We start from the raw sequence: 21,882 nt of genomic DNA, 5'->3' as shown, positions 1-21,882 counted from the left end.
ACATGGAAATTAAGCGTTTCCGGACACATGTCCACATAACATCTTTTCTTTATTTGTGTGTGAGGAATGTTTCCTGAAGGTTAGGCCGTACCTTTTTGAAACACCCTGAATACGCTCCACTGCTAGTGCTCGCACCTGCCACGCGCAGTTTGACGTCGAACATATGCGGTGCTCCCATTAAGGTGACCGGCCGTTTATTACATATTAGTGATCCTTGTAGACTGTCATCGTAATTTTTCACCAATCGGAAACAAAAGGTTTACGGCGTTCGATAAAGATCGTGTAGTTATTTGTACACAGATAAAGTACGTGGCCTGCGGTTGCGGCACAGATAAGATACTCGGTGTGTCGGTTGCTACAATGGTAATATTGGTGTCGACTGACGGTGATTTTAGCACAGATGCGGAGCGGCAGTGGTCGCTATGCGGGTGTGCTGCGCGGAGACCCCGCAAGTGCGGCGGCGGGCCGGCTTTTTGTACGGCAAGGTCGCGGAAACCTCACGTTTTCCCTTTCTCCGCGGCGGCGGCGGCGGCAGCGGCGGCGCCGGAGCAGGGTCTGCGGCAGCGGCGCTTTCACTGCCAGTTGACATGCGGCCACGCGCGCTCGCACCTGCCATGGGCTGATGGCTGCTGCCGCCGCCGTCCAGGACCCGGAGCTCGCCTTCCGCTTCTACGACAGGTGGAGGAGGCGCAACGAGGCGCTGGCCCGCCGCTGGCTCAACGAGCCTCTCTGCCAGGAGGGGCAGCCGCCTGCCATCTTCCACAGCCTGCACTGCAAGATCCAGCTGCTGCGGCAGGAGATTGTGCGTACACCTCTCATCTGCTCTCCTCCTACGATAAGTGAACTGTCCTCGAACCCAGTTTAAAAGTTCCGAGCTTCGCTTTTTTGTGTTGTCGCTGTATGTGGTACTAGCCCGGCGCTACCAATGTAGGTCGGTAAGGAAGCGGCTTCGTGCAGTAAGCATCCTCACCTGTCCTGTTGAATCTAGATCTTAACACGGAAACGTTAGTGTGCAAGTCACATTGCATATCGCATCTTTGTTTAGCTATACGTCACTTCTCAGTCAGTCATCAAAATGATGAGCGTTTTCTGTGACCTCTACATTCTTTTTTATATGCGTTAACGAATTACCTATCGAAAATGCTGCTTTTATGGCACACGACACTGGCATTTGTACGTTAATGCAGCACCAACTGTCATTTCGAAAATCGTGTCTGACAAGGACGAATGTATTGCCTTAGCAGTATATTTCCAATATTAATTACTTTGTTTTCCCCGAGGTAAGCTAGACAAATAGCAATAACGAAGAATGCGAAGCAAACGTAATGTTTTAATTCCTAAGACTCAAGATGAGCAGTGAGTCTACAATTCTAAATGACGCCGACGGTTTTATCATAATGCTTTTTGCTTGAATCTTCATCATCCTAGCGTACTTGTCTCTGTCATCTGCACGCCCTCTTGTTCAGTTGAAGTGGACTGTGTGGGGTGTCCAGGGACACACACTGTGAATTCTAATCTAGGTCAGCCTAGCTTGCGAGAAGATGCCAAGGTCTGAGGAAGTGCGCGAAACAGCCTTCACGCGGCTGGATTGCTGTTGCTTGCGGGCTCCCACACACTAACTTCATGCAAAATAGGCTCTATTTGCAAGACGGGATATTGTCCTCACGGAAATATTTCACATCGTTGTCTGTGTTAGTCACAGTAGTAAGCAACCTTTTCGGCGTGGCCAGCCAACTGAAAGAAGTGTGTGTAACCACCATCTGGCAGTAGGAAAAAACAACAGATATTAATAATGCTGTCCTTAAGTACGCGACATCGATCGAAAATGCGATGATTGGAGTGGCTCATGTCCCGGAAAACTGATCCTCTCTTTCAGTGTTAATATGTTTTTGGGAAGTATCCCTCCCACCACATTTACAATATTACTGCAAAGAGAGACGTAAATCTGTATGCGAACGTCTATTCTTTGTATACACTACTGGAAAGCAAACTCTCTACAAGGGTTTCTCCTTTTATCGCGATATAATGCTGCAGCTGTAGCTGGAGTATGCGCCTGTTTTCTGTGCGAATGGAGGAATAAATCGGTTGTAACCTGTTCGAGAAACCACATCGGCGCCGTGATGAGCTTACGGGAAAACACGTTAGTCGGAGCAGGATTCGGACCACATATCTCCCAATTAGGGGAGCAGCCCTTTAGCGCTGCCCCATGTCGCTTTGTTGCCCGCCATTTACTCGGCCTTGCCAGCCAGATCTGAAAATGTTACTTCTGGGTCGCCTTTGGCGGCAGACAGTGACGTAGCGTTTCCGCATTCTCCGGACAGTCTGCACTGCGCAACAGGAGCCGCCGCTACGCAACGTCTCAGCGGATCACTGCCGCTGACACGGTTCCCAGTCCTGTCTCAGTTTACTCCCGTGTACAAAGCTGCGCTTCGGTACTATTGTCGTAACCTTGCACAAAATTTTACGACTGTCTGTCTGTCTCTTCCATTATTGAAATATGCCCGACATGGTTTATCACAGATAAATCTGGTTTACTAGTTGTCAACGAAATTGCAGTAGGTAGCTCTTATTACATTCCCTGTACGATTCGTAAGCGCTGTGTTTGCACACTGCTTGGCAGACCAGTTCAGATTACTGTCTCGAGGAAACGGCATAAGCAGAGTCAGGAAACAATACTAAGGACGTTGAAAGTTCGTCTCTGAAGCAAATGAGAAAGCAGACTGAAAAATATGCTAACAAAATTGTTTCTAAAATGACAAATACACTTCGTCTACACGGAAAACAAAGAAATTACTCAGAAAAATCTAGTCTGATGTTCATCCGTAATCATCTTTCATGAATCTCTAATACGATTTTAAGTATATTAACGGCTTGTGTACAAAACATTTGTTCAGTCATGACTCCATCATTTGCGATACGACCGAGTGCGAGAACAATAATTTTTTTTTTTTTTTTTTTTTTTGCTCAAATCGTGTACTTCAAGACGCATGGACAGAAAGGTTTATTTTCAGTGCACTTATTGTATTTTAACATGAAACAGGATTCATTGAACGATACACTGTGAAAATACATTACATGCACTGATGATAAGGCGGTAAAGCCTCGATAGCTGACTAGTCAAATAAAACTAATGAGAAGCGATTGTGGCGCAACAAAAAAAATCAAATGGCTCTCAGCACTATGGGACTTAACTTCTGAGGTCATCAGTCCCCTAGAACTTAGAACTACTTAAACCTAACTAACCTAAGGACAGCACACACATCCATGCCCGAGGCAGTATTCGAACATGTGACCGTAGCGGTCGCGCGGTTCCAGACTGTAGCGCCTAGAACCGCTCGGCCACCCCGACCGGCCCGTGGTACAACAATTCTGGTTTAATGAAAAAATTGTATACATGACTTATTAATAAGACAAGGAAGTCTCTATCCTGGCACCGAGAGAGAAGCTACAGTGGCTAAGACTGTGAATGGATTTGCCTACAACCAGCGATCCCGATTTCAGTTTCTGTGGGCCCCTACATCCTTTCAGAAGAATACTGTCATGGTTCAAATGGCTCTGAGCACTATGGGACTTAACTTCTCAGGTCATCAGTCCCCTAGAACTTAGAACTACTTCAACCTAACTAACCGAAGGACATCAAACACAACCATGTCCGAGGCGGGATTCGAACCTGCGACCGTAGCGGTCGCGCGGTTCCAGACTGTAGCGCCTAGAATCGCTCGGCCACTCCGGCTGGCAATACTGTGATGATACCTTCCGAAATATCGCGGCTTATTTGCTACTCATACATGTCCTATATGAGTTCGTGCTCCATCTCTAATAACATTGACGTCGATTAACTTTAAACTCTACTCTTCCTTCCTTTGAAGCATATTTTGTAGATCAGCTGGTCACAAGCAAGTGCTAGTAGGTCATAAACGCTACTGTTTTGAAATTTGTGGTAAGTTCCTATGGGAGCAAACTGCTTAGGTCATCGGCCCCTATAAACGCTACTGTTCCAAAGGTTGTGGCGGAGATGAATATACTCGAATAGTTCTGAATAGCAATGTCTATAAATAAAGCACTAAAAGGGACAAACATTACTGCTACTGTAACAAACTGTTCCGGTTGGCGGCCGGAGTGGCCGAGCTGTTCTAGGCGCTTCAGTCTGGAACCACGCGACCGCTACGGTGGCAGGTTCAAATCCTCTCTCGGGCGTGGATGTGTGTGATGTCCTTAGGTTAGTTACGTTTAAGTAGTTCTAAATTCTAGGGGAGTGATGACCTCAGATGTTAAGTCCCATAGTGCTCAGAGCCATTTTGAACCGTTCCGGTTCGGAAAGTTGTTTACTGCGCTATTTATTCAACCTTTAGTAAGTTTAAGACCACCATAATATGTTTAACAGTCAGCGTGGTTCATTTTAACAGCAAACTAATCTTGGTAAGCCACCTTCTTCGACAGAGAAATTTAAAACTCGAAAATGAATGCGCGTACTGTCCAAAATATTGATTTCTTTCTCTCTATTCTTAAGTCTATGAATTCTTCGTTGTTGCATGTTCTTATCTGGAAATAACCAGCAAAAATTATTAATGTAAATTATTATTATTCACAGGATCACGATATTTAAAGTGTAGATAATCTACGGAACGTGGTACTGATTGCTTTAATCGGTATGAAAACAGACAAAAGCAATTAGAAATTATTCGGATTGTAGTCACTATTTAATTTATTAGTTTCTCGTATTTCGAAAGATGCTTGGAGTTTAGGATCTCGTCGGCGTTGAGGTTTTTTGAGAACAGAGCATTTGCGCATATCAATAAGGATGAGGATTGAAGTGATTTTCACCTGTTTCAGAAAAAGTCGCAGGATTTACCTGAATTAATTTGGGGGAAATCACAGATAACCTGAATTGGGACTGCCGGATTGTTCGATAACTTGAGCGTAGCGATCTCAGCGTAGTATGTTCCTAAGCGCGCTAAATGTCTCCCGATACTGTAAGCACCTTATCACCACAGACGTGGAAGCATATAAAGGATATTGCCTCACACGGCGGAAGTCTTATCTTAGCTGTTTGAAGCATGGTCCTCTGTTAACAATGGAACATAAATCGGTGAAAACTGCGTAAAAAACAAATTTTGATGGAAATCAGACTAATTAGTTCTTATGCTTTCCGTTATTTTGCTACGGAGCTGAACCGTAACAGCTGAGGCGGCTGTCGTTTGTTCTCAGGCGTTGCACAAGTCAGCTGTGACCTTTCCAAACACCGGGAACACTGTTGAAACGGAACACAAGACGCATACGCCGCTGTTCCTTTGCTGGAAAAGTCAGCATAGCTCTGTATCCTTGCTTGTACAAACTCTTGTAGTCGGAATTACGTCTTTAAATGATGAACTTGTCACAGCCAGAATGAATAGTCGGTGACTTTCTTTTAGATGTGCGTTTACTATTCGCAGAATATTTATCTCTTTTGCGTTAGTTCGAAAAATGCGCCATAAATATATGCCAAAGGATTAATGATAAAATCTCACTAAGAGCAAAAATTTGCAAAAACACATAATTTCTTTTTTCTTTACATTACAAAAAGTATATGGGTAATGCAGCACAAAGCGCATCACACAGACCTGAACTGACGAGCTGCTCGTTACACTGCAACTCGAAAAACTGTACAAAGACAGTAACTGACGTAGAGTTGCGCTATTTTAATATTTCGATTATCAATGTGAGAAAATGAGAAGTCGATGTCTTTATTTTCGAGAGCTTGCAGAGCTCTGCACTACTACTAATTTCTCTGATTTTTGCTCTTGGGAAGAACATTTAGAAGGTGCAATAAATCTACTAAAGAGACTGCCTACACTATGCTTGTCCGTCTTCTTCTGAGTATTGCTGCATGGTATGGATTTTACGAGTACCAGATAAAATTGACGGAGGACATCGAAAAAGTTCAAGGAAGGGTACTCGTTTTATATCATCACGGAATAGGGGGCAGTGTGTCAGCGATTTGATAAGCGAGTTTGGTGGCAATCATTAAAACGAAAGCGTTTTTCGTTGCGGCGAAATATTTTTCCATAAGTTTCAATCAATTATTTTCTCTTCCGAATGTCAAAATATTTTGTTGACTTCCACCTGCAGAGGGATAAAATAAGAGTAACCAGAGCTCTTAAGGAAACATTTAAGTGTTCAATTTTCCCTCGTGCCGTTCGAGAGTGGAACGGTACAGAAATAATCTGAAAGTGATTCCATGCACCTTCTGCCAAACACTTAAGTGTGAACTGCAGGGTAATCATATTGTTATAAATGTAAATGAAGGGAGAAGGCATGTAAGAACTCTGGAATGTATGACAATGTGTAATTTCCATGACATTTGGTCTAATATAGGAACGATTGGTCTTTCGATAACAACGTAGTCCCTAGATTTATACTATCACAAACATCTTTTTGTTAAAAAATCAAACAGATGTCTTTAAACATCCAGTACGTATTAGGCGAATAACAATTTTCCTCTAGCGTACGACAAGAATGTTACCAGATACTGACACTGTAAGCAACTAAGCTTGCTCTTCTGTATGGTTGAGTCAGCTGACTTTCCTCAGCCTGATATGGCAGGGTATGCTTCAAGTCTCATCGAATGCTGAGAACTGCAGGCCACCACGTGTTTTTTTTTCACACGTCCCTCTTGTGACATTTTATTCGGCGTTCGACTCAAGAGGCTCTTCAGAGGAGCACCATAGACACACGACGACACAAGCTAACTCTTCTTTCACAAGCATTAAAAATCACACACACTCACAGGCCAAATTTTACTAAAACATTTTATCATTGTCCTCTCTCATTATGCGGTAAGCTCACAAGACTCCACATACTCATTGTTGGTCTGCACACTTAAAACAACCATGTATAGATGATTTTGTCACGTTCCCCATCAGATGAATATACGAAATGATTTTGCTAAATGGGAACAAACAGTGGAGGTTCGAGGTCTCCCTCGGGCATGTGTGTGTGTGTGTGTGTGCGTGTGTGTGTGTGTGTTGTTCTTAGCATAAGTTAGTTAAGTTAGTTTAAGTAGTGTGTAAGTCTAGGGACCGATGACCTCAGCAGTTTGGTCCCTTAGGAATTCACACACATTTGAACATCTTCTCAACGACGGTTTCCTGCAGTTTGTCCCCATTCAGCAAAATCGTCCTGTAGAGTTAGTTAATTGATGTAGAACGACTACGTTTGCGGGCTACTAATACGTGAATTGTTTGTATGTTTGTTTACACTTCGCAATCCAGTGTACAGTGTGTGCCGGGTGTTATAGTATTATCACCATCCATTTCCTGTTCGATTCGCGGATGACACGCGCTATGAGAGACTGTCCATACCCCGCTCTATGAGCTCGGATGTCTATATTTTTTTAGTGTCGTCGTCATTAAGCAAGATTTATGGTGAAGAAAATAGACTGTCTCTTGACTCGTTTTAGATTTTGTAAATCTCTCTGCGTTGCTCATCGACGTACTTGCGGCGCCTCCTATTAGAAGTTTGTTGAGCATGCATGTGACAATCCCACACTGACTAAACAAATCAGTGACGAATCATGCAACCCTTCTTTGAACCTTTTTCTATCTCTTCCATTAATCCAACTTGGTAAGTGACTCATACCGACAAACTATACTCGTGAACTGGTTGAATGTTGGTTTTCCAACACTTTTCTCTCATCCATGAATTATACTTCCTCATAATTCTCCCAATAAATCTGAGTCTGACTATTGTCTTTCTCATGGATAAATTTAAGTGGTAGTTTCACGTCATATTGTTTCTGACTGATGCTTCTAGATAAACTATCTGATCAAAAGTATCCGGGCACTCCTATTTAATTTAGAATTGACCACTAAATGTCACGAGAGACGGGCCAGCCAGTATAAAAGGAGGCGGCGAGTATTTCATTGTCAATACAGAAGCAATAACAGCGGAATGGGTCTTCTAGGAGAGCTCAGTGACTTAGAACGTGGATTGCTGATTGGATTTCACCTGAGTAACAAATCTATCAGGAACATTTCAAACCTCCTAAAGCTGCCCAGTTCGATTTGGTAATGTTACTATGAAGTGGAAACCCGATGCAACGACCACAGCTGAACCAAGACCAGGAAGACTTCATGTACTGTGGAACACGGATTGTAGAGCATTGCAGAGAGTGACTGTAAAAAATCGGATGACATCAGCGGAATGAATCACTCGTGAGTCCCACAGCGCTACCAGCTAGCAAGATGACTGTGCGTAGTTAAAAAGAATTGGCTACAATGCTCGAGCAGTTCCTCATAAGCCACACATCTCTCATGTCAGTGCTAAGCAACGCTTGAGGTGGTGTAAAGAGCTGGACAGTGGGCACCTAACAACGTGTGATTTGGAGCGATGAATCACACTATACACTGTAGCAGTCATGTGGAAGGGTCTGGATTTGGTGAATGCCTGGAGATCACACATAGACCTGTGGTCATGTGTAGTGGCAGCAGTCAAATATGAGGATGTCATCTCGTTTTTGTTCTTAATAAAACGCTAAATGTGGAGAGATATGAATACTTTTTACAGCATTGTGTACTGTGTACACTAGAGGAACTGTTCGGAGACGATGATTGTATCAGCAGTGCAATGCACCCTGTCATAAAGCGGCATATGTGAGGCTATGGTCTGTGGACATTAATATTCCTGAATTTGTCTGCCCTGCCCAGAGTCCAGATCTGAACTCAGTGTAGCACTAATTTTAATTTTAATAATCAACAGCCTCAGTTGCACCGTTTACCTAGAATTTACCTAGGTTTCAGTCGGGATAACCCAACCTTCTTCAGAATAACAGTAACTACCGTTTATCCATAGTGGACATCGTCAAGCTAAAACTACAAATCCATTAACTTTCGTCAGACTGTAAAAACTTATCTGAAACTGCCTCGGCCCCATTTCGCAATTTCAGATAAGTTTTTACAATCTGACGAAAGTTAATGGATTTGTTGTTTTAGCTTGACGATGTCCACTATGGATAAACGGTAGTTACTGTTATTCTGAAGAAGGTTGGGTTATCCCGACTGAAACCTAGGTAAATTCTAGGTAAACGGTGCAACTGAGGCTGTTGATTATTAAAATTAAAATTAATATTTATACAGTTGCTGACAGGGCCGCGAAATGTTGAAAATATTCAGTGTAACACCTTTGGGATGAGTTAGACCGTCGACTTCTTTCCAGATCCCAGCGTCCAACATCAGTATTATCTGTGGTTTCCGCTCTTACGGAAGAATGTGCTACCATTCCTACACAAACATTCAGACATCTCATTGAAAGTGTCCCCAGCAAAGTTCAAGCCATCATAAAGATGGAGGGCGGACACGTCCCATGTTAATGTGTCCCGATACTTTTGATAAGATAGTGCACTAAACGGTTGTGGCTGTCTCAAGTCAGTTACTCCTACACGTAGCCAAACGATATAGTACCTTTTCGTCTGTTTATACGCATTATATTTTATTTATTTGTATTTAGCATCAGCTGCCAATATTTACACCAGATGTTAATAATTTGCAAGTCTGTATTTCGTAAAAAATTCTGACTCTGTCACATCCACGTACACAACTGCGTCCTCCGCAAAGAGCCTCAGTGCTATAGACGTTACTCGCCGGGTCACTGACATAAACAAAGTGATCAGCAGCGGTCTTGTCCATCTGTCTTCAGGTACGCCGGACGCCACATACCTTTCTGACGATGTCTCCCTTGGTTCGGGGACAGACATTTGAACCTCAGCATATATAAATGTAACATAGTCGTCGTGCTTGTGGGAATTCTTGTGCCTCTGCCCCGCATCGGCGCAGGGTCGACATGGCTATTCACGGATTTGGCATGGTTACTTTAAGGTGTGGTCGGGCGCGCTTCCCATTGCCACCCCATGATCCTTCAGGACGGAATTCGTAAACCTCAACTGTCTGCAAGTGTAAAATTGAGCGAAACTGTTCTAAATGTTTGCGAATCCTGTAACTGGAGTAGGACTTACGTACCAGGCTAGTATTCACTTAGTGGGATGTAGGAAACAGTCTAAAAACCACATCTAGGTAGGCCGTTACACCGACCCTTGTCATTAATCCAACCAGCGGATTCGATTAGGGGCAGGCGCACCTTCCCATGCCGGAAACAGTGCTTTAACACGCCCAGCTATCGGGACGGGTCGAACCAACCCCACCTGTAACAACCGTATAATATATGGGGGTACTGTCCAGAGCAAACTAACATGGAACGACCACATTAAGCTAATTGTAGGAAAAGAACATGCCAGACTGAGATTCATTAGAAAGATCCTAAGGAAATGCAATTCCCAAGCTCACAAAATTGTTATTCGATCGATTTTTTAGTGTTGCCCTGCAATCTGGAACACTTACCAAGCAGAATTAATAGAGGAAATCGAGAAAGTGGAAAGAAGAGCGGCACATTTTGTCATGGATTCGTATAATAAGCATGAGAGCATGACGTTGATGCTCATCAAACTCCTGTGCGAGACGTTACAAGACAGACGCTGTACATTACCGAGAGATTTACTGCAAAAATTGCGTGGGGGATCGTTTCAATAAGAGTCAGACATCATCTATTTCCTTCCGCGCTCGTGTCGTGAAATGACTATGACGTGAAAATCAGACCAATCGGAGCTGCTACAGAGCCTTATCGACAATCGTTCTTCGTGTGCACTATTTGTAATTGGAAGAGGGAAGAACGTAATCCATAATGGTACCGGAAGTACCCTCTGCCACACACAGTAAGATGGCTTATGGGATACAGATAAGCTGCAGATTTCCTTCCAGACAGAACTCAACACGTCGTTCTTAACGGAACAAGATCGATGGATAGGAAGGTAACGTGAGGAGTACCCCAAGGAAGTGCGATAGGGCCGTAAGTGTTTGCAAAATTTACAAATAATAATACTGTCGTGTGAATGAATGGCCAGGTGTAAGTCTTTCAATTGAACACCACTTCGGCAAATTGTGTAAACCTAATCTGCCCGATTTAACCAACCGAGGAAAGTGGACCTACCGTTTAATGTGGAAACCAACCAACATGTCGTTTCTGGCGACTGCACACGTCGTCGACAGACGAAGACTAGATTAAAGGCAGACTGAAAATTTTCGTAGTCCGGCCGGGAATCGAGCCTGTGACCTGTCGGTTTCCCGATACAAGATTTACCACTATACCGCCGGGCCCAACGGTATATATAAATGATCTAGTGGATAACGTCGGAAGCTGTATAAGGCTGTCCGCAGATCATGCTATTGTCTATAAGGAGGTAGCAGCGCCAGAAGACTGTAACGAATAGTAGGAAGACTTGTAGTGGATCAATGATTGGTGCAAGGGCTGGCAATTCACCCTGAAAGTAAATAACTGTATCTCTAACACACTGCGCACAAAGAGGCGAAGAAATTCACGACTTTTCGAGTACGTTCTTGGCAACAAATCACTGTAAACACTATCTACCGCAAAGCACCTGGGGGCGACCATCCGGAGCAACCTAAAATGGACTACATAAAACAAATTGTAAGAAAAGCAGATACCAGGCCTAGATTCATTAAGATAACCTTAAGAAAATGCAACTTATCCACGAAGAAAGCAGCTTATGAAACACTTACTCGACTGATTTTTGAGCACTGCCGATCAGTCTTGTGAACTGACAGGGTTGAATTAATGGAAGATACAGAGAAAGTCAAACAAAGAGTGATGCGTTTCGTCACGGGATCGTTTAGCGGGCGCAAGAGCATTACGGAAACGCTCAACAAACTATAGAGGCTGATGGTACAAGGGAAGCGTTGTGGATCACAGAGAGGTTGAAATTCCGAGAGATAACGTTCTGGGAAGAGACGGATAGCATATTACTTCCTCCAACGTTCATCTCACGAAATGACCATATCGATAAAATACAATAAATTAGAGCTAGTACGGAGGTTTATCAACAATCATTCCTCTCAAACTCCATTCGCAAATGGAACAGTAAAGGTGTAAACAGATATCAGTACAACAAGTAACCTGTCCCACGCACAGCAAGGTGGTTTGTGTGTGTAGATGTAGATATAGATGCAAAGAGGCCTATTTGAGTGGGTACTAGAATTAAATCGATCTAAAACTGTTTAGTCTGATACTCTAAGTATCTAAGTCAGTAACATGGACTTAAGCTGGCTGGACTATTATACACGATTTTTATCACGCGACAGTAACGTTCTTAAAATAGACATACGATAAGAAATACTAAAAAGTATTACTCAACATATATTTAAAAACAGTTTCTGTTCACTTGCATACAATTAAAATGACTGAACTAAAGCTCTATACAAACTAAATACAGCCGCTGCTCTGCCGTTGAGTGGCGATCATTCGTCAGTGACTGAAGCACTACAGGGTTATTACAAATGATTGAAGCGATTTCACAGCTCTACAATAACTTTATTATTTGAGATATTTTCACAATGCTTTGCACACATATACAAAAACTCAAAAAGTTTTTTTAGGCATTCACAAATGTTCGATATGTGCCCCTTTAGTGATTCGGCAGACATCAAGCCGATAATCAAGTTCCTCCCACACTCGGCGCAGCATGTCCCCATTAATGAGTTCGAAAGCATCGTTGATGCGAGCTCGCCGTTCTAGCACGTTTCTTGGTAGAGGAGGTTTAAACACTGAATCTTTCACATAACCCCACAGAAAGAAGTCGCATGGGGTTAAGTCGGGAGAGCGTGGAGGCCATGACATGAATTGCTGATCATGATCTCCACCACGACCGATCCATCGGTTTTCCAATCTCCTGTTTAAGAAATGCCGAACATCATGATGGAAGTGCAGTGGAGCACCATCCTGTTGAAAGATGAAGTCGGCGCTGTCGGTCTCCAGTTGTGGCATGAGCCAGTTTTCCAGCATGTCAAGAGACACGTGTCCTGTAACGTTTTTTTTGCAGAAGAAAAAGGGGCCGTAAACTTTAAACCGTGAGATTGCACAAAACACTTAACTTTTGGTGAATTGCGAATTTGCTGCACGAATGCGTGAGGATTCTCTACCGCCCAGATTCGCACATTGTGTCTGTTCACTTCACCATTAAGAAAAAATGTTGCTTCATCACTGAAAACAAGTTTCGCACTGAACGCGTGCTCTTCCATGAGCTGTTGCAACCGCGCCGAAAATTCAAAGCGTTTGACTTTGTCATCGGGTGTCAGGGCTTGTAGCAATTGTAAATGGTAAGGCTTCTGCTTTAGCCTTTTCCGTAAGATTTTCCAAACCGTCGGCTGTGGTACGTTTAGCTCCCTGCTTGCTTTATTCGTCGACTTCCGCGGGCTACGCGTGAAACTTGCCCGCACACGTTCAACTGTTTCTTCGCTCACTGCAGGCCGACCCGTTGATTTCCCCTTACAGAGGCATCCAGAATCTTTAAACTGCGCATACCATCGCCGAATGGAGTTAGCAGTTGGTGGATCTTTGTTGAACTTCGTCCTGAAGTGTCGTTGCACTGTTATGACTGACTGATGTGAGTGCATTTCGAGCACGACATACGCTTTCTCGGCTCCTGTCGCCATTTTGTCTCAATGCGCTCTCGAGCGCTCTGGCGGCAGAAACCTGAAGTGCGGCTTCAGCCGAACAAAACTTTATGAGTTTTTCTACGTATCTGTAGTGTGTCGTGACCATATGTCAATGAATGGAGCTACAGTGAATTTATGAAATCGCTTCAATCATTTGTAATAGCACTGTACTTATGGGTACATCTTTGACGGTTACAGATTACTAAATAGCACAGTGGTTCAAACTTAATAAAAATGAACATGATACATTTCCCAGAAATATCTTTCGCTACTAACGTCTCTCTTGGTAGCTGTACATACCTCTGTCGTCTCCAATCTTTAATCATGGCGAACAAACAGGAAGAAATCAATATGTAAGACGACAATGCTCGTTCACACAGACCGTGTCTGGTCAATATTTGGAGGAAAACTGGGACGTCCAGCACGGTCCTTATTATTATTTTACTTAAGATGTTTCAGACACACTTGGCAGAGAGTTTACTACGCTTCCCGCCATTTCTCGCAGCGAATTTAAAATGGGAATGGGAATGGTTATCCTGGTGACAAATGTCGGATTCTATGCAATTATCTGATATGCTGTAGGAATCACTCTCACTTATTGATTTTTATTTTAATCTGCAGAAACTTTTGACAACGATTAGTCCGTGGTTTTGGAAATCTGCAACTCGATCTCGCCACAAATAAATTTGGCAAACCATTTCAAGTCTCGTATTACATAAAAGAACATTTACTACAAATATAAAATGTGTTGTGTGTCACAGCGATTATTCTGTCCTTTTTGAACCAAGAAATCAAGATATTAGTGCCAAGCACGCCGCAGAACAACGAAATTGATGTCTGTGAAATGCATTCTTAACTGAAGTGCAAGCAATTTCTAGCCTTTGAGATAATAACAGAAACATGAAACAAGAGCCAGTAGTAGCTTGAATAATGGCACGAGGTACTTTCCTACGTCACAGTAATTCACTGGCGGGATTAGTGATTGACATGAACCAGCAGATTTCGTGAGAATTTTAGCTTGAAAGGAAATACAGGACGAAAGCAGCTAAAACAAGGAAGAACATGAGCAACTGTCAACTACGTTACACACACTGGGGAGAGAAAATTGCCTTATTCTGGGATTCAGCATTAAATCCTGAAGATAGGGTGTGACCTTACCAGTCACGTCGTTTATTTTTTTCGAATGTGTTTTCTTTTAATTCCTTAAGTAAATCATAAGTTTCATGAGTTCCTTAGAATGATAGTGCGTTGGGTTACGCATTACACAAGTAACTGTGGTGGCTTCCACAGCTGAGGAACCGCAGCCAGCTTGTTGCTCCCTACATGACGCTTTTACTTTCAGCCGGAGGCATGGGAAAGCTGTCACCCAGTGGCATGTAGTACAGCGCGGTACCTCAAATTTGGAGCCTAATTATTTTCGTCTTAATAAAGATTTATTGTTGTTCGCAAATGGCCCCTGACTGGAACGTAAGAGAGAATCGCTGACTGCCTTACCTACTGTATGTATTACTAACATTTTCGTGGAATTTAATTTTAAATTTATCAAACACTGAATAAATTCTGTGCTTCAAAAACGGTCGAGTGTAACCGGAAACTCATGACGAACTAGTCTGACTGCTGGAGTAAGTCTGTGAGCGTCTAGAGCTCAACGAAGCCGAGGTAGCGCGTCGTGCATAGCGTATTACCTTGTAAATTATAATTTTGTTGAAAGAAGGGAGGAAATTTTTTTCAGATGTCGCAGCACTCGTGTGTGGTTTGGCATTGTCTTGCTGAAGGAGTGGGTGCTCCATATGTGGGGGAACTCTACGAATTCGAAACTCAATTACAGCAAGCTGTTTCTCGCTCGTCGACATAGTTACGTTACACACCGCTAAATTACACACTACAGTTCGAAACGGTCTACTGGCAGAGTGCTGAAAATATGTAGTCATGAAGAATAAAGATGTAGAATGTTAATAACATACGTTTTGTTTAAAAAACTGTAAGACTTTTCACTAAAAAAAATTTGGAGGCATTACTTTCCAGCACGCACCATATTATTTTAGCTTTGGGATGCGAATCGTGGACGGATTTGCAAATTTTCCAGTATATCACAGATACGTGAGAGTGTGCGTTAGAAGCAGTTCCACTTTAGTAAAAAATGTGATGATAGCTTCCCGAATTTTCGTGAAAAACTTTGCCTGACTGTAAGTTATTGAAGTCATATTTATGAAAAGTATAATGTCGATGTGCTGTCCTCTTTGTAATAAACTGAGGGACAAAGATCCAGGAAGGGGGTCGAGATTAACGCGTCGCTGATTGGCGAGATTCGTACGTGATGAATGTTTCGCCTGGCAGAATGCTGTAATACGTATCCGCGACACTTAATTTCATAGCACAGCCTACATATGGGTAACGATTAGTTTCATCTGTGAGAAGCAGACTTATCAAGTAAACTGCTGCACTGACAGACACAGGACGAGAAAAACACCAGTAAAATGAATGCGACCACTGCTGACAAAGTTTTCGTTTACATTACATATTTGGAACATGGTATGTACTCAAGTATGATTACTTTTTGATGACCGAGCACCACTTCTGTAAGAATCAGCATGGATTCTGCGAGCACCGGTCGTGAATCTAAGCCATTTATTTCCCCTAACTAGATATACAAAGCTGTAGATGTCATAGTCATGTGGTGCTGTGTTAATTCACTTCCACAAAACCTTTGATAGAGTTCCCCTTTACCGCCTAATAAGGAAAATATGCTTCACGTAATACCATAGAACTGCATGCAGGAAGAACCGATCTGTAGGAAACTGGGGCAAAGACTAACAGCTGTTCCTCAACATAAGCAGATTTTATGTAATGCACATAAATGGCGCAAAAGGCCCACTACTGATTAATTGCACAATATAAGTCAGGTAGATTCTAGAGGAAGTTTAACAGTAAAATTATGATGATATTTCAAAGAACGGATGTTTGCAAGTTTCTAAGGACCATTATTTCAATCTCTATTGTCACAAATAAGTGTGTCATTACAAAATCTGCTCTTAAAGTACGCTTTTTATTTTCATGCTACCAATAATTTGAACTTCACAGTAACATCATGCAGTTCTTGTGTAGTTCCTTCAGACGTCGTTAGCCAAAAGAGTGAACAGATCTGAGGGCGCTGTAGGTTGCTGATAATGAAGCTAAGCCAGCACCGCAGCCCTGTATTTAAGGTCACTTTAGATTGGTTCTGTTAAATTACAGTTTGGCGGATTACATCTTACTAGAAAGAGATGTTGCGGTTACAACGAAAGTCTCAGTAACGAAATCATCTACGTAAAATTTTGTCCCACGTCAATTTACACCATCTCACATGTGCCCTGTGTTCGCGTGAATCCCAGAAATAGATAATCTTCTGACGATAATTCCTCATTCTAGACTATTTTGGGCAATTGCTAGTTATAAACAAACTTGTAAGGAAGTGATTTCAATTCTAAAGGTATTGACAAGTTTCCTTTTGCAGGCATGCTAAAAAAAACAGGCAAAGAAACATAAATAAAATATTAACTCGAAGACGGAGTTAATGTTACTTTCTTCGTAAAGATTTTGTCTTTACAGCAATCACTGAAAATAATTTACCTACAGGTCAGAACAAGTTCTGCGTTCATTAGGTTTATCTAGTGATAACTTTCAATATTTTAACATTTTCTTGACACATACATCACGACTAGAACATGGCTGCAGATAAAGTACGATGGCTGTTCGTTTATTAAGGTCCAATCGGTCACGAAATGGAAACCACAGTAAAAATGCAATGAAACTTTGCACAGATGTATTGGGCAGTGTCTACAGCGTGCCCGTCGATCGCGTCACGTCGCTCTTTTCAGTTCTGAGCGCACAGTGAGCACTTAAAGATGTCTAGAAAATAGTTTCTCCCTCCAAGCATGAGTTCTTGTTGAGAGATTTCTCCTGATTTCTTGCAGCCCAAATGACGTCATGGATTTCCGTCAACATGACAACTGTCGGTCGCACACAGCAGGAATAATGAAGACGCTCCTGCAACGTTTTCGATGAGAAATGTTTGATCACCCACCATTACAGCTCGTACTTAGCTCCCTCTGATTTTCAGCTCCGCTCACATGAACCACTGGCTATGAAGACAGTATTTTGGAACAAATAACAAACTGGAGATCAGTGTAGAGAATGGGCGGGAAGCACAGGCGGCTACCTTCTATAACGAGGGTATTGGAAAGTTGGTACACCAATATGATAAATATCTAAGTCGGAGCGGCGACTATGTAGAGAAGTATCTGGAAGGTGTAGCAAACTGTTGTAAATAAAACATTTTTTTTATTTTCACTGTGATTTCCGTTCATGACCGACCGGAACTTAATAAATGAATAGCCCTCATACTTACAAGAAACTAACGCCCTCTTCATGTAGGTCTTACCTGAATATCGTCATAAATACTCTCAAAAATAACAACTGCGCGTTTCATTTTAAAGCTAGCAGATCTACATTTTGTGTTTTCCAGAATGCAGCGAAACATGGGTCACAACGTGACCAACTCTTGTTGAAATAGCGCGTATTAAACTTTCACTTTTACGTCACACGCTAAAAGAGAAATGTCTATTCATCCTTGATTCCATGACGTAATTATATGTATTCCTTAGCATCGACAATCTGGAAATCACTGTTTGTCTCTCTAACTGACTTGTAAAGCTCTTACAGTGTTTTGGGAAGCATTTTGTAAAATGACTAAATTAAGGTACAGGTGCTAAGCAAACATGTAGATCCGTCGTTCCTAAGACAAACAGACGTGAATTATTGTCTCATTATCGTCGCGACAAATATTGCTATTGTCGTTATTATTTTCTTTCTTATAGAGAGTGTAACTGTACGACAAAAGTTTTGAAAACTCTTCCTCGTTAGGTGCACTTGAAACGTCGTTCTTTAGTTTCGAATTCTAGCGATGCACCGACAGCAAAGTCGTTAAATGTTAGTTTAAGGGTGCAGAGTGTCCAGCAACTTAGATTTTGGTTCTCTTAAAAAGACAGTTCAGAATTAATGGGTTCTTAAAACCTTTGTAATGATAATATCTTACCATACAATGTAAGCTTCCACGGCCGGTAATTATATACTTGTTAATTTTGCTTATACGAACGTTAGGCTGTGGTCTAACCCATAGCTCTGTGCCTAAAGTTTCGTCTCCTAATGCTGAAGACATCCTCAAAAACTGTAAGGACTTCATTAGTTGCTTTTCGAAAGCAAACAGTCTCCTTCTTCTTCTTTAGCTTGCACCTTGTCCCACAGTTTTCGCAGGGTCGGCATTGTTACAGTCGTAGTTGGCATGCTTAATATGAAGGGGTGGCCGAATGCCCTTCCTGCTGCCACCCCATACCCCCCCCCCCCACCCCCCGGTATGGAATCAGCGTACCCCAGCTGTCTGCGTCTGGTGTAAATCATAAAATAGTGCGAACGTGTTGCAAATGTCTGCGAGTCGTGTAATTGAAGCGGAACGTGGGAACCAGCCCGGTATTCGACTAGTGGATTGTGAAGAACCGCCTAAAAACCAAATCCAGGCTGGCCAGGACACGGGCCCTCGTCGTTCGGTTCGGGGCCGGCGCGTCTACCAGAGTCCAGGAATCAGCGCATTAGCGCTCTCCGAAAGCAAATAAACTCATTTATTCCTATAAAGAGTTTCTCTTGCATATGATGTTACAATGTTAGCCATTAAGTCTCATGTAAAACGATACATATACGCACATGAATAAAAGTTTTGCATCATCCCGACATGTCGTGAAGGTGTGTTATTGTATGCTGTTCCTGTACTGACCGGAAGGTCACCCCTGACGTTGTTTGTAAACATACACACACTTACCGGAGCGCTAGGTAGAGATAAAACGGTGCATTCGAAGGGACTGCAGTATTTCAGTTGAAACTGAAGCACCAAACTTCTGTGGAACAGCATAGTGAATATCCATCAGATCATGAAGGACAATTGCGACTAATGATCGTGTTAGCATCATCACGTTACGCGCGGAAGACTTGTCAACCAGGGAAGTTGCTCGACGTGTGCACCATAGTAAAAGTGATGTGGTGCGAACATTGAATTGGTTCCAATTGACAGACAGTGTTAAGGACTTACACTACACAGGCCGTCCACGTTTGACAGGTGAACAGGATGATCGATATTTACGACTTTTGAGTCAAAGAAACGGTGGGCTGCGTGCTCCAGAGCCTAATTTGGCGTTCGAAGAGGCTGCAGGACGTCTTGTATCAAGCTGTTAGGAGACGATTGCATGATGCGAATCTCTATTCCCGAAGATCATGGAGAGTATGACGTCATACATCACTGCACCATGGCCTCCGTTGCAGATGGCCAAGAAATCATGCAGAATGGACACACCAAGATTGACGTCGGGTGTTATTTACGGACGAAACTCCGATGTGTTTGTAACCTGATATTCGCAGAAAATGTGTTTGGAGATAACCCGGTAACATCGAACGCCTCCAACACTGTGTCTCACATGTGCAACAAAGTGGTAGTGGAGTGATGTTCAGGGGTGGAATCACATGTGGCCACCGTACATCTTTCGTGGTTGTTTATGGCAATCTCACTGCACTACTTTACAAGGACGATATTCTGCAACCAACAGTGGGACCGTATGGCCAACAAATGGTTCAAATGGCTCTGAGCACTATGGGACTCAACTGCTGTGGTCATAAGTCCCCTAGAACTTAGAAATACTTAAACCTAACTAACCTAAGGACATCACACACATCCATGCCCGAGGCAGGATTCGAACTTGCGACCGTAGTGGTCGTGCGGTTCCAGACTGTAGTGCCTTTAACCGCTCGGCCACTCCGGCCGGCTATGGCCAACATTTCGGTGAAGATTTCATCTTGATGGATCATAACTCAAGTGCTCATCGAGCTGTTCTCGTGAACAAATTCTTTCAGCATGCCAGGATCGCCAGAATGGAGTGACCTGCCTGTTCCCCAGACACGAACCCAATAGAACATGTGAGGGATCGATTGAAACTAGCTGTTTTTGGATATCGCCAATGGTGGTCGTTGAAGTTTGGGACTGTTTGGACCTTTATGATTTCATCGATGGTATGCCACGGCAGATTCAAGCCTGCATCCGAGCACGGGGACCACGTTTTGACGTTGCTCTGGAGTGCTGTGAAAATTCCCCCATGGGAAACAGACGATTTTGTCAATATAAAAAGTTTTTTTTTTCGTTTGGTAATCTGAGCACATTGCAAATAAATAAATGCACATGCTTCAGAGCCAAGGTTTGTCTTCTGTTCAATGAATTTCGAAATGAAAGTTAGCCAGTTCTTCTAAGGAGTGAACTCTGTAAGACACTACCTAGCACGTATGACACCATCAATATTGTCTTTATTGTATTGGGTTGTTGAACGAACTTTCGATGTTCAAACTGAATTGCCTATAAGCTATTCTGTACGAATAAGAGCAGGTCAGACGATAAGCTGTCAACAACCTAATCATAATGACTACAAAAACGACAAAAATAGCTATCGTCTAACTGCCAGGAAGAACGAAAGGAAAAACATTGACGTGGACATAACCGCCACAGTAAAACTAAGGTGAGACTGAAAACCGAATTTACTAAAGATGTTAGCTGTGCTCTTGGCTCTTCCTTACCGAAGCTGCCACATGGTTCTTCGTATTTCTGGAATTTTTGTGCCTGTACACCCGTCCTGTAGTTACGATGTCACCGTAATTGACATGGAGTACTTTCGTTTGCGCCACCAGCCTGAAAATTATGTATGTCATGTTCTGTCTATTTTCATATGAAACTTTTGATATATTTTGGTTTTGAGGCGGGCATGGCAATCAGTCCGACGTTAATAAACGCAGGTGTGACCCACGACCAGAAAACCACACCTAGGCTGGCGAACGAACCAAAGCAACGGTCACTAATCCGGCCGTGCACTTTCTCTTAGTCAAAGCTAACGCTACACTCATTACGCTGTGGAATCAAGCGTGTCATTATTATTGGTTTGTTGCACACGAAATATCAGATACCTGGTTAAAGCTTCAGAAAGTCGGATGGGACTAGCCAATGTGAAAGTGACGTGAACAAGAAACCGGTTGCGTGTAGTATTCCATGTGACTGTACGGCCACGTGGAGGCAAGCTGAATTAATTAACTTCCTTCTAAAAACTGTTAGAATGCCGCTGCAACGTAGCAGAGGCAGCAGACGTTTCAAGAAAACGTAAGAGCTTTATCCACTAAATACGTCAATAAGGCGGCGATTGCTCAGAAAACTTCTGACCAGACTAAATTATCCTTTAACGAAGTACATTCTTGCATTGCCAGTTATCCTCGACGATAAATTGAA

General features: G+C 42.8%; 1 protein-coding gene across 1 annotated transcript in view; it reads left to right on the top strand.

Annotated features, from left to right (window-relative positions):
• The first annotated feature begins 559 nt into the window (after positions 1 to 559).
• LOC126470356 (uncharacterized) overlaps positions 560 to 21,882 on the top strand; it is a 94,779-nt gene continuing 73,456 nt past the window's right edge. Inside the window, exon 1 of the mRNA XM_050098152.1 lies at positions 560 to 802. Coding sequence (XP_049954109.1) covers positions 623 to 802 — 180 coding nt within the window. The 5' untranslated portion in view covers positions 560 to 622. The remainder of the gene's footprint in view (positions 803 to 21,882) is intronic.

This window comes from Schistocerca serialis, chromosome 3 (genome assembly GCF_023864345.2).
Source record: "Schistocerca serialis cubense isolate TAMUIC-IGC-003099 chromosome 3, iqSchSeri2.2, whole genome shotgun sequence".
Classification (NCBI taxonomy): domain Eukaryota; kingdom Metazoa; phylum Arthropoda; class Insecta; order Orthoptera; family Acrididae; genus Schistocerca; species Schistocerca serialis.
This window is presented reverse-complemented; position numbering and strand designations above follow the sequence as displayed.